Source organism: Mus caroli, chromosome 11 (genome assembly GCF_900094665.2).
Source record: "Mus caroli chromosome 11, CAROLI_EIJ_v1.1, whole genome shotgun sequence".
NCBI lineage: Eukaryota > Metazoa > Chordata > Mammalia > Rodentia > Muridae > Mus > Mus caroli.
In genome coordinates this window covers 112,758,912-112,772,729 of record NC_034580.1, presented here as the reverse complement: position 1 = coordinate 112,772,729, position 13,818 = coordinate 112,758,912, and the positions used below count along the sequence as shown (strand labels likewise).

The window sequence follows — 13,818 nt, the reverse complement described above, 5'->3', positions numbered from 1 at the left end:
GGAGAGGGAGGGAGGGAGAGGGAAGAAGGGAGGGAGGAAAGGAGGGAGGGAAGAAGAGAGAGAAAAGGAGGGAAGGAGGGAAGGAAAGAGGGAGGAAAGGAAGGAAGGAGGGAGGGAAGGAGGGAGGGAGGGAGGGAGGGAGGGAGGAAGGGAAGGAGGGTGGGGTAGGCCAGCTCTGGAAGAAGCCAGTCAGTGAATGTGCAGTCTGCTGCCAAACTGGGTCCCTGGACCATTGACCGTGCAGCTCATTGGGCAGGGACCATGGGAGTGGCATCTGTCCCCTGAAAAACACACCTGTGGCCTGTGGTGGTTTCTGGGCCTAGACAGAAGATGGAGCTGAGCCACGAGGCAGGGACAGGGGCCTGAGGGGACACAAAAAGTGATGAAGTCCACCCAGAAGAGAAAACTGCCTCATGTTGCGGAGCCCAAGGAAACCAGGCACTTTAGTCCCCTTGCCTTCTTCCCAGCAGTCTCTCTGCTTCTGCCCTTGCCAACGAATAATTCATGTTTTACACAGCAGTCAGAGATATATTTTTAAATAGATCCATTCAACCCTGCATCTCAGCACACACACACACACACACACACACACACACACACACAATTAAATTTAAATTTGAAAATCCAGGCTGGTAAGACGGCTCAGCAGGCAAAGATGCCTGCTCCCAGCCCTGACAGCCTGAGTTCGACCCCTGGACCTGGTGGAAGGAGAAAACTGACCCCACAGGCTGTTCTCTGACCTTCACACATGCCATGGCACCTGTACACACACACACACACACACACACACACACACACACACACACACACACAAATAAATCCAGTGAAGCCTGGTGGAGCATTCCCATAATCTCCACACCCAGAGGTGGAGACAGAAGGCTCAGAAGTTCCTCCGGTACATATCTAATTTAAGGCTATCCTGAACTACATAAGACCCTGTCCCAAAACACCCAAACTATGGGCTGGGGAGGTGGCTCAGCCGAGAAAGCGCTTACATCACAACCATGGGCCCAGAGTCGGGTTCCCAGAACCTATGTAGAGCCCAGGCAGGTGTGGCCACTGCCTGTAATGCCAGCACAGGGGAGGCAGAAACAGGTCCCCGAGGCAAGCTGGCTAGACAGACTAGTGGAGTTGGTAAGCTCGAGGTTCAGAGAGGCCCCACCTCAATAGAGAAAGCAGAAAGCAATCAAGAGAGGCACCCACCCGGGTCCTCCAAATGCTGGAAAATACTCATGCACCCTCATGCATGTGTGCACCCGTACACATGCAAACACACATGTGCATACACAGTACAGACACACAAGCAAACATCAAAGCAACATGCAAAAATATGTAAATAAATAAACAAGTAACTGAGCAGCTACTCGTGGCCCCGAGAACAGTGTCTGTAGCAGGCACAGCCCACGTGACCTGCTCCTGTTGGCCATTTCCTCACTCACCACTCTCCGTCATATCAGCCTCCATATTGCCTCTCTGCTTCAACATACCAACCCCAGGGCCTTTGCACTTACAGCTCTCCATACCTCTGCCCCCTACTCCTGGCTTCACGTGGGTGATTCCCTCATCAACCGTGGGAATCCTTTGGAGTCTGTGCCAGTGTCCAAGATGACCTCATGCACTCCCTCTTACAGGATATTGCTGGCCACCCCACACAGGGCTTTATGGAGCTCATTACTTCTGCTCTTGGTAACCCCAATACCCAGCTCTCTCCTTTATTCTGTTTGATGCTAAATCCAAAGTGGCATTGGCTCTTAGTAGGGAACCAGTACCAAGGAGGCAGAACTCGCTGTAGTGGGGGAGAGAGAAGGGCCTCCTCAGTGAATAACTCCGTGGCGGGCACTGCACAGGATGCCTGCCTGAAGCCCTGGTCCCAGCACGGTAATGTCAGTATGGACATTTTTGGAACTGGAGCCCAGGGGTCAGGGAGTGGGTTGGGTAGTACAGTGCTTATCCAGCATGCACAAAGCACTGGGTTCCGTCCCCAGCACCATAGCAACCAGGTGTAGTGGTACATGCCTATCATCCCATCACTCAGGGAGTAGAGGGGGAAGGATCTTAGAAGTTCAGGGTCATCCTTGACTATAGAGTGAGTTTGAGGCTAGCCTGGGCTACATAAGACCGTGTCTTGAAAAGGAAAGAAAGAAAGAAAGAAAGAAAGAAAGAAAGAAAGAAAGAAAGAAAGAAAGAAAGAAAGAAAGAAAGAAAGAAAGAAAAAGACGAGAATGGAAAAGGAGAAACCTCAAAGCAGGGTACAACTTAACAAAGGGTTTTCCTTCCTGGTCTGTAAATTCCCAAATCGGAAAAGTCCCACAGACGACGAAGGTGACTCAGTGGATAAGAGGACTTGCTTCCAAGCCAATGGCTGGAGCTGGATCCCCAAGACCCACACGATGGGAAGGAGAGAACTGACTCCTGCAAGTTGCCCTCTGACCTCCACACGTGTGCCATGGCATGCACTCGTGCACCACGCACAAGAAAACAAGTAAAATGTTCAGCCTCAGTGATGGAACAAACAAACCTAGGCCTCACATGGCTGCCGACATGGCTGGCTGTCGACAGGAGCGTCGTGGGTCTGAAGGCGAGCCAAGGGCCAGGCCTAGTGATCCTAGCGGGACAACTTTTGCTGCTCCTGAACAACTGTTCCTCAGTTCCCCCCTCTGCAGAGATGAATACACCCTGTAGAGTGGGTGTGGGTTGATGTATGACTGACCCCATGAGAAGGATATGAGATATTCAGTGTTGTATAGTTAAATGCCCCTGATATGTGGCCAAAGACCTCCATCTGGGTACCTAGGGCATTTGCTCAACTGGCCAGGCCAGTTTGGGGGTGACCCATGACCCACAATCCAGAATAGGCAAGTCAGAGGGCAGGGAGCCCCCATACCAATCCAAAGAAGCACACCGTGTCCCACTTCACTCATGGGGGGTCCCACTGACAACTCCCCACTTAGTAAACAGAAGCGGGAAGATTTTAAGTTCAAAGCCATCTGGGCCATCTAGGCCAGGCAGCACATCAACACATAGGCACAGGCACAGGCACAGGCACACACACGAACAGTCACAGACACACACATGCACAGATACACACATACAGGCACTCACACATGTACACATGTGCATGCACATAAGCATACATGTGCACACACATATACACACACAGACACAGACACACACAGAAGGGTGAGGGTAGGTGTGCACACTATGCCTTTATAATGAGTATGATAAGCATGTATAAAAGAACCTAGACTGGAGAAAACCTAGCACGAGGTGTGAACTGCTTGTCACCAGGGAGAAGCAGTTAGAGGGCCCTTCAGTTTTCACCTGAGGTACTTTATTTAATGAGGACAAAAGACAGTCTAAGAGGAGACAAAATGTTAATGGTTGTTGAGCCTGGGAGGGAGAAGCCCACATTCTGGATGTATTTCTACACCTTTTTATGTGGGTGAGGGTGGGTGGGGAGGTGGGGGCCAGAGGTGAAGGTAGGGGAATGAGAGAGCACAGATGCCAGCATGCTATGTAGAGCCAGAAGACCTGGTCTGTCCCTCTCCCTCTCTGTCTTGTTCCCTGGAGACAGGGTCTCTCACAGAATCCAGAGCGAGGCTGGATCCCCTGTGATCTTCCGCTTCTGCCTCCCAGCAGTCCACTGTACCAGGTTTAGTTGGGTGCTGGGATTTGAACTCAGGCCCTCTTGCTTGAACAGCAAGTGTTTTTACACACAGAGCTGTCTCCCCAGCCCTGTTTTTTTGCAATCATAACTTTTTTTCTAGTTTACCAGAAAGGGAAGCTCTAAAGGTGCATCTGAGGCTACGCTGGACCCCGGGACCCCAGGGGCACCGCTAGCTCTGTGCCCTCCCCAACCTCTCCTCACCTGTCTGCGGCTAAGTGCGCCACACTGGCAGTCCGGTGCAGCTCGCTGCTATTCTCCAGCCTGGCCAGCATATCCATGCGCTTCACCATCAGCTCCAGCAGGTCGCTCATCTTGCGAAGGGCACCGCGTGACTCTGGGCTGCCTGGCACTGTGGGCACAGTTGTGAGCGTTTGTCAGAGGCAGTCATACTCCCAGCCCCACCTCCATCTTCCCAGGCTGCCTCACAGGAGGGGTAGGCAGAGTGTCTCTCCTGCCCATTCACCCTGCAGGACAGGACCCCTTTCCATTGCCAATGGAAGAGACCAGTCCGTTGAGCTAACCTGTTCCTTCCCTGCTGGGTGACCTGAGGGGCTTTTGTGATCTCTCTGGCTTCTGATTTGTAGACTGTGCAATGAAACTCTAGGTGTAACCTCTAGGGTGTCCTGAGCATCAAGGGTCTGTGAGGACTGGGAAAGCCCCAGTGAAAGAAGGAGAAGCAGAAAACCCTCGTGCCTTGCGTGAGCCAGGAACACCCAGTCAGGTTTCCATAGATATGGCTTTGTCCTCTGATAGGGGCTCTCAAACCTTCTCTTGTGCTTGCTTCCTGTGTGACTCTGATACTGGGTCAGCCTGTGCTCTGGGATCCAGTATGCTGCTTCTTGTCTCTGCCATGCCCAGCCTCTAAGCCATACATTCCCATCCCACTTCCTTGAGCCTCTAGAAAACAACAGTGCTCTTGTCCTGAGCTCCGGGCCCTTCTTGGTGAGTTGCTCACCTCCTTTGAGTCCCTCAACCCCTGCTGGGAAGACTCTGTGAAGATGAAGCGAGAGGAAGTGAGGCACACCCGCTAGGGTCCCAGAAGCACCCAAGTTCCCCAGCCTCTCCTTTCTGATCCCTCCGCTGTCAGCTGTGCCACGCCCTGTGTGAGACCGTCCATCCTTGACTAAGGATGAACCGGTCTACCCTGTGCAGGACCATCCTTGCCTAATGCCGAGCCAGCCTGCTCCACCTTAGGCTGGAAAGCCACCTTATGGTAAAGACAAACTACACGTATCCTCCTTTATGATTAAACATCTGTTTTCCCAAGGATGGTCCTTTCCTACCTGTGACCTTAACTAAAATGGTTCTGTTCTAGGAATGGCAATCATGTCCTTGTATTTTTTAAGTGCAATAACCATCTTGCAACCCTACCTTTGTTTCAAAATGTTATTTTGACCATTTCTGACTACCTCGTTATGACTTCCTGCTGTTACGACTACCTTGTTGTGATCACCTTGCAGCCATGTCTGTTTCAAGAGGCTGTTAGGACTAACTTGTTATACTTGTGTCTGCTCCTGTAATCCCTCCTGTTTTGCCCTCCAAGTCCCTCATTTGGAAATCCCCCTGCCCCTGAGCTATAGATACCTTGTCTTCCTCACATCCATTGCTGACGTCTAGAACCCCGCCTTAGGGGGAGGCAGTCCACACACACACACACACACACACACACACACACAGAGAGAGAGAGAGAGAGAGAGAGAGAGCTTGTTTGAGTTAATTACTTGCTTCAATTCATTTGGCCATGATGATTTGGGTCTTTCAACTCCCGTCTTTGGAATCAACACTTGTCTTTCCAACTCTGTGTCGCTGAACATTCTAGAGAGCCACACAGGCCCCAAGCTCCAGGAGAGAGTGCCCCGTTCCAGTCCCTCTAAACTTCCAGAGTTAAGTTCTCAATGAATGTGTGAAGTCCAGCAAGAGGCTAACCACGTGCTTCCAGACTACCTAGCCAAGGGCTATGGACATTTGGGTTCAAGAGAGTCCATTATGGAAATGAGGAAGAGGTGGGCAGGAGATAGCCCACTGCCATCCTGCACTACCACAGCCTGGCCCTACCTGGGAGCCAGAGGGGTGCGGAGCAATCCTGGGTCATCCCACCTTGGACACCAGGTGCTGTGGCAATTATGGTCCGTCAGTTACTGGGTACTGGCCGTGTACGGGCACTTCCCATCTGTTCCAGGGGCTGACAGCTGCGAATCCGGCCCACGCGTATGAAACCTCAGAGAATCGTAGGGGAGCCGAGAACAACAACTTCTCAGAAAGAAGGTGCCAGAATGGCCCCTGCAGCCTCCAGGGGAGAAGCAGTGCTGTGGCGGAGACATGTGGAGTCTCACCTGCCTCTGCTACCAAACCCTTTATGTGCAGAGGAGACATCAGCCTTCTACTCTTGGTCTCAATGTCCCTAACTCAAGAGAAGAATACCATGGCCTGTCTGCAGCCCAGCATCCTGCACAGGCAGCAAGGGCCACTGAGGGGAGAGAGGCAGAGGTGGGAGACAGGTTGATGGTGACAAGCCAGCAGAGGAAGGGGAGCAGAGTGGCCTGTGTCACAAGATCAACTCAGGACTCACCCCCCTCTCCATCACTATTCTGCCGGGTTCAGACACGGTCTGCTTTCTCGCATGACACAAGGCCCGTCTAGCTGGGCTCCACCAGCAGCAGAGCCGGCCTGAACTCAAAGGGAGGCTACAGGAGCCAGGAGGGATCTCTTGCAGCCTCACCTGGAATTAGTGAACAGCCAGGCATCTGTTGCTAGAGAGCCTCCCCAAGAAGGAGACTAAAGCCATATCTGCCCTTTCTGTTAAGGTCCCAGTCACAGACTGAGGCACAATTCCACCAAATTTCACTCTGGGGTGAGGGAAACCAATCACTTTGTTGGGCTTCCTTATAGAGCACAGGTGAGGGGGTTACTAACAGGACTATGGGTGTCCTCCCACATAGGACACTCCTGAAAAGCCTTTACCCAGCCGGGGTGAGGACTTCCCAGGAACTGCACAGATACAAGCCCCCTTGTTTTCCCCCCTATCTACACTAGTTCTTTCCCAAGAGCTGCACACAATAGGCGTTAGGGAGAGGCTGGCTACTCGGGTAAGGTAAGGGTCTCCTGACCTTCCTCACCCTCGACAAGGATGAAAACTGCCAACAAGCCCAGACAGGACGATCCTTTTGCAAGGTGATGCAGCTGAACTTCCCAAGATGACGGCTGCTTGGCTCAGAAGACAGTGACTGGAAACAGCATCAGAGCCAGAGGGCCTGTGCCCTTCGGAGATGGATCCCTAGCTCTGAAGGAAAACCAATAGAAAGAGAAGGGACGAGAGAGAGGGAGGGAGCAGAGGAAGATGAGGAAGGAAACAGAGATGTCCCAGGAGTCACGTGGGATGGAAGACACGGGTGGGGGTGGGGCAAAGGAAGGAAGGAAGAGAAGGAGGGAAGGAGAGAGAGGAGGAGAGGAGGAGAGGGAGAGGGAGGGAGAAGGCAGAAAGATGTGGTTTCTCCCACCCCTCAGTAAGAGAAACAGCAAAAGGCCCCCTATCCCAAGAAGGTGACCGACCTTGTTCTGTTTTTCTTGTGGTGTAAGAGACTGAGCCCAGAGCCTTAAGCATGGTAGGTAAGTGACCTGGCACTGAGTTACATCCTGAGTCCTCGAAGCCTGGAGAAGTCTTACAACAGCCTCAGATAAATCAGCCTTGCCATGCCTGCCGCTGTGCCCATCTGGTGCCATTCAGAGGCACTCTGTGAGCTGGTCAGATGGTAGTTCCAACAAGACAGAGACAGCAGCCCCTCTTCCAGGCTCAGGGCCCAGGGCCACTGTCACTCAAACGTGTCTCTGCCTTGACTGTGCCTACCCTCTAAACCCAGTAGTGCTTGGCACACCGGAGAGAAAGAAGAGGCAGGGGCCATCACTCCAACTCACGAGAGAGTGGACAACGCAAGTTTTGACCTGGCTACTGTCCTGCAAAACCGCAGGGTACCGTCTGTACTGTAGGAAGTTGATGGGTGTTGCCTTGTGCAGTGCGCAGCCTGCTGGGCCTTCCTGGGCTGCCCTGGTGAGCCACAGCTCATAACTTCATCTGTGGGAGTCCCTTCCCCAAAGGATCAGGGTGAAAAAGAAGAAATCACCCCAGAACTGGGACCTGCTTAGCTGTGCACAGGCCAAAGCACTCAGACCTGAAAGCCCCCCCCCCCGTGCCTGGTTTGGGGCTCAGCAGGAGCAACCCGTGCCTTGACTTCCCTGGTACTGCTGTGCTTCCTGGAGAAAATCACCAGCTCCTCTGCCCAGCCCAGGCTTCCTCGCCCCACCTCTGCCTTCACCGCCCATCACAGGCTCCATCATAGCCCAGGGGCCACTGGGAGACCAAGCCAGCAGCTTACTAGAGTCTGAGGAGTAACACAGGGGCCTGACCCAGGCTGCAGTAAAAATCAAAGCTTTGACTCCAGCCCTGCCAGTTCTGCCACTGACCCAATGGGAAGAGTTCACTTCCTTCTCTTGGCCTCAGTTTCCCCTCGGGTAAAATGGGCAGTGGGGTCTGGAGTTGTTGGGCTTTGTGATTTTTTTTAATCCTCTTCTCTCCTCCCCACTTCTTGTAAAAATTGGGGTCACCAGAAAAGAAGGGGAGGGGGAGAGGAGAGAAGGAAATAGAGAGGGAGGAAAAACACAGATGGGTCCCCTAAAACTACAAAAGGGGGGAGTGGGATGAGCCCCAGGGTGGTATTGGAATCTCTCAAGGAGCATGTCACCTTGTGCCCCTGGCCCCTGGGTGGGTCTGGGCACAGCAGGTACTCTAAGCAGAGAGAAGTAAGTGACTCTGCATGTTCACACGGGAAGACAATTTCCTGGCACAGCCTGGAAGACTGGAAAAAGGAAGTCAAGAGACAGGGTGGAGGGTTTAAGAAGGACACAGGGGCAACCGTGTGTGTGTGTGTGTGTGTGTGTGTGTGTGTGTGAGTCTTCCTGCCACCAATGGAGGATATTGAATCTGTCTGCCCCAGCCTGATAGTGATCGGAAGCCCCTGACGCATGGTTCCCATGCTCTTTGTCCCCATGTGGCTGGCCACACACACAGGCTTTTTGGACAAGGGACTTTATAGGAATGGAGTGTCCTTCCCTCCAAGTCAGGGCCAGAGAGATGGAGGAGGAAACATAAACTGATTCTTTGCTGAAGGAAGAAATCAGAGGGAGAGATGACCAGGGAAATATAGGTCACCCCCCACACAAGAGTCTCTGAAGACATTTGGGGGTGGAGGCTGCTCTTTTTTTTTTTTTTTTTGGTTTTTCGAGACAGGGTTTCTCTGAGTAGCCCTGGCTGTCCCGCTCTTCACAGCAGGAATTAATAAGCTTTCCTTGTGGAATTTTTTTGTCAGCAGGAGGTGTGACCCCAAAACAGGAGGGCTTAGGGACATGCAAGTGGCCACTGCCCAGGCTTCATTATGGCTTTGGCTGAGGGGGCAGACCCAGTTCAGATGGCCCTTGAGGCACCCTGCTGTTCCCAAACCAAGAAAGATTCCTCCCCTGTCTCCAGGGCTCAGAAGTGCCTCCCTCCTTCTGCAAAAGCCCTAAAATGTCGCTCCTCCCTGCCTGAGAAGCTCATTTCTTGCTCAGGAAGATACCTGAGGATAAAACCAGATGTAGGTACCAAAGAGGGGAGAGGACCCGGGAGGTAGGCCCTCCCCAAGTGACACGCTCAGCTCATGTCACCACTGGCCCCAGAACTATCGGCAAAGCAAGCTGACACATCTTCCCCATTCTGAACTGAAATGCACTTACTACGAGGTCCCAGCAGTAAGTCTGGGAGCTAACACATAGCTCCCCCACTGATTTCCATATAGATGAGCAGCCTGGGGTGCTGCAGATATGAATGGACCCCACATTTAGAGATGGGTGTTATTATTACCCCCTGAGGCCAGCTAGTCTCTCTCCTCCCCAGACACCCTCTCTGTGGCTCTGTCTCTCTCGTGATCCCATCCCTACCCTTTCCTTTGATCAAGCTCCACCTGCCAGAGAAGACAGCCCTCCCTGGATCTTGCAGAGGAGGCTGAGACAAGTTGTCTGGACAGCTGGAAAAAATCAGTTCTTGTGCAGGGTAGGTGCTGCAGACCCAGCTGAGGCAGACCCCAGCAAGGCCAAATGGGGCTTTTCCTCTCTACCTGTTATCCCTCTTCCCCAAATGGCCAGTGTCCGAAAGACATCCACAGAACCTGGACCATCTTCCACTCAGTCTCTGCTGTGGCGCCAGGGGTTGAGCGGAGCTCGGGCACAATGATCATCTCAATCCACTGGGCCTACATCTGCGAGGTAACCTGCTCAGGTCTGACTCCATGAGGAGCAAGCAAGGCCCTTGTTAGGAAGAACTAGGCGGGGCCTCCTCGCTGAGTAGCACTGCCAAAGGCTCCTCCCTCCCAAGCCGCAGTCCCACCTTGGCCAGGTGATTCCCATTCATCGAAGTTTGTCTAAATCTCAGGAGATTTGTCTCTGTGTTCCCAAACTAGAGCACTTTCTCCTGGCCCAGAGAAGGTGCCTCCCACAGTCACACCAGAGATGTTAAAGGCTGGAAGGACACATGATGAGAGTTCTGGAAACTGGGCGTGCTGCTCCTGGTCTAGCTGCATGGAATAGGGATGTTCTCTGTATCTTAAAATTCAGTTTTAAAATGGTAAGCATCAGGGCTGGAGAGATGACGGCTCAGCCGTTAAGAGCACCGACTGCTCTGCCAGGGGTGTTGAGTTCAATTCCCAGCAACCACATGGTGACTCACAATCATCTGTAATGGGATCCAATGTCCCCTTCTGTTGTGTCTGAAGAGAGAGAGAGTGTGTACTCACATACATTAAATAAATGAATAAATCTTTACCAGCCTGGTCTACAGAGTGAGTTCCAGGGCAGCCAGGGCTATACTGAGAAACCCTGTCTCAAAACAAACAAACAAAATAAATAAATAAATAAATAAATAAATAAAGTTAAGTACATACACACACACCTCTGGTGTAACTATGTGTAACATAGGGGGTTCTCTCCCTTCTATGGCACAAGATCTAGGGCTTGAGCTAGACCCTTCCCAAAGCCAAAGCCAAGACAGGGCAAGGGCCATAAGGTGGGAGTGTTATCTTGGCCCATAACCCTTCAGAGGGATGGGCAGAAGACCCAGAGCCCAGGCACAATTCTCACCCTAGGTTCTCGAAGCCCAGACAGATATAACCAACATCTAAGGGCATCTAAGGGCATTCACAGCGAGCCTCACATCCTTCTGTGTCCTGAGCCCCCAGTCATCTAACCCTGGCTTTTCCTTCACAGGGAGTTTTCCCAGCTGCCCCGCCCCTTGTCTAACCTCAACCCCTGAGCATCTCCTGTGTAGAGACCCACACACCTCAGGGGTCCCCTGCTCCCCCCACCCCCACAGAGCACACGCACTAAATGTGCACAGAAGCTTCACTCTGCAGTCTCAGCACAGGATCCCCTCTCCAGGTATCTCAGCACAGGCTCAAGGCCACCCTGCAGAGGCAGTGCCCTAGCCCACTTAGCAGATGGAGACCCTAGGCTCAGATACTGAGGGATCTCTGGAAGTCTGCCGCGGATGCTAAGCATGACCCGGCTTCTGAGAGCTTTCTCGAGGGTTTAAAGACTCATGTGAGGAGTCAAGGGATGCACCGGGGATGGCTACCAGATGGTATAGTAAGTGCCACTCAGAGCCCACTCGAGCGGATGCCTAAGGTGCTTCTCACCAGGGACCAGGAGCCAGGCAAGCTCAAGGAGGTGATTTCCGAGAGATACTCTCTCGACAGGCAGAAATCTCACAACACCAAACAGCTCCAGAAGCCCTCTCTGCCTGTTTCCCTCCGTGCCACGCTCCTCCTTCACGCTACTGACTCAAAGGGACCCTGTGACGCACTACACAGAACTCGGGCATTTGTCTGCTCCCAGCAGCTCCGTAGGAAGGGCAGGGCTGAGGACTCATAATTATCTTCAAGCCGTGTGCCAGCCAGCACAGTGCCTGGGGTTTCTGCACACCCAGCCCATTCGGTCCAGCATCGGGGAGGGTCTTCACCCTTTCCTCTGCCCCTCCCCTTTTCTCTGTAACTTAAGAATTTGGCAACAATCCACAGCTAAAAACTAGAGATGCAGGTTCTAGCCTGTCTGGTCCCAAAAGCCCACACTCTGCATCTCCATTCCACACCTAGCAAGTGTCATTTGGGCCAGGGACAGAGAAGGACCAGGCGAGACCAACATCCCGGACAGGAACCATGTGAGGCCTTTGCAAGCCTGTCCCTTACTACAGCCTGGCCTGGTGAGAAACACACAACACGGGTCTCAAAGAGATGGATGCTGTATCATCAACCCAGACACAGGAAAACGACATAGGAACCTTTCTGACCCTTTGAGATCCTCCTTCTTGGCCTGAGAATCCTGGTGGCACGCATAGGACCGGATCCCAAGCAGCAGGACATCCCAGTTGACACTCGGGACCCCCTTATCTTACACATCTGCTTGTTCAGAGGGCCAAGGTCCCAGAAAAAACCTGCTAAAGGGGCTGAGCTCAGAGGCATCGCCCCTCTGCTTCGCGGACATTCACATTCCTCTCCTTGCTTTCAAGGTACCTTCTGTGCGGATGGTGAAGGGTGAGTCCCCCAGGCGCCGGGCCGAGAACTGGCCTCCCAGAGATGTCATCAGGAAGCAGAGAGTGAAGAAGCCGATGCCCAGGACAAACAGCCTGCAGGGAGAGAGGAGCAGGGTGGGTCAGCAGAACGCACAGCCATCCAGTGTCCTATTTCCAACTAGGAAAGGCACAGAAATGTTTCTAAGCTTGAGCAAAGAAGCCGAGTGAGGTTCAGGAGGTTCATGAGTTCAAGACCATCCTCAGCGGCATAGCAAGTTCCAGCCCAGCCTGGGCTAAGTGAGATCTCAAGCCAACAAAGAACCAGCCAGCGAGAGAAGGGAGCTTGGGGGTGCACAGAAGAACCAGGGGCGGGGGTGGGGCGAGCTCCCGGCCCAGGAGGTTTCAGCTCAATGGGACAAAGAAACTGACCACATGAAAAGAATAATATGAATTCACATGTAAGTAGAAATCCGAGCAAGGGCCAGCCTCAAGATAGAGGACAGTTAATCTGGAGTAGCAAGTCCCCAAACTTTGGTGTGTGGCTCGGCGCTGGCTCCCAAGAACGAATAGAAACGGATATTCTTGGGCTAGGGACATAGCTCAACAGTAGAGCATTTGCCTAGCATACACTAGAGCCTAGACCCAATCTCCAGCACAGGCATAGAAAGAGAGACGGGGAGGAAGGGAGAGAGGAAACGGTAGGTTCTCCTTCCTGGATGAGATGCTGGGACAGGGCAGGCCATCTGCTTTCTTTATCCAGCTCCCCAGTGACTCTGGTCCACACTCACATGTGAAAAACACTGGTCCGACTGAACAGTGAGACCCACCTGGCTCCCATCAATCACCTGGGCCACCCTCGGCACTGCACACACAGCCTCTGCCATCTGCCACGAGCTCACTTGTCCTCATAGGGTGCCACAGGCCCCCAACACTCTTAGGTGACACAGTCTCAAGGCAGGGCCACATCCCCTCCGCCCCCGGCTGTGCCCACTCTCCCCACAGACTTTTCTATCAGTCACGCACGCCCTGGTTTGTCAACCTGCACCACCGAGGGGAGGGATGAAGACATCTTCCCACCCAGGCATGGAGTGTCACACAAGTGTGCCTGCAGTCATGCAGGAGGGGGAGCGGGCCAAAACATGACATCATGCATTCTTTCAGCACACAGTCATTATCTAAGAGGTGCCAGACATTCAAGTAACCTGAAGTGACAGCTGGAACCCGGGCTCAGAGTCCCTGCCCCAAGCTCTACCAGACCCAGTGCTCCATGCTGGGTGGGCTCCGAACAAGACTGAGCTGGCAGCCCAGCCAGAGAGAGGGTGGGGAGGGGAGGTTTTGAGATCCCCCCTAATTCATCAGAGGACTTGATGGACTGTCAGAGTTGAAAGGGGACCCTCCCTTACCCCCAGGACAGAGTGAGGAACCCCACGTGATATAGAACCAGGATAACCAAGAGGACCCCAAAAGTCATGTCAGGTGCTTCTACCTGTCCCACCTCCGCTCTGTCCCCAACCCAGAGGCCTGTTGGTTGTCTTTCTGCAAGACTTGCTTTACACATTTTAAT

At 52.9% G+C, this 13,818-nt stretch overlaps 2 protein-coding genes across 2 annotated transcripts in view; both read right to left on the bottom strand.

The window, feature by feature from the left end:
* LOC110306229 (carboxylesterase 3B-like) overlaps positions 1-1,464 on the bottom strand; it is an 8,719-nt gene extending 7,255 nt beyond the window's left edge. The window contains 1 exon segment of the mRNA XM_029483158.1: positions 1,440-1,464. Within this exon segment, the coding sequence (XP_029339018.1) occupies positions 1,440-1,464 (25 nt within the window).
* Positions 1-13,818, bottom strand: part of Mgat5b (alpha-1,6-mannosylglycoprotein 6-beta-N-acetylglucosaminyltransferase B) — an 89,898-nt gene that overhangs the window by 73,298 nt on the left and 2,782 nt on the right. The window contains exons 2-3 of the mRNA XM_021175980.2: positions 12,256-12,368; positions 3,869-4,016 (exon numbers count right to left, since the gene is read on the bottom strand). Coding sequence (XP_021031639.1) covers positions 3,869-4,016; positions 12,256-12,368 — 261 coding nt within the window. The remainder of the gene's footprint in view (positions 1-3,868; positions 4,017-12,255; positions 12,369-13,818) is intronic.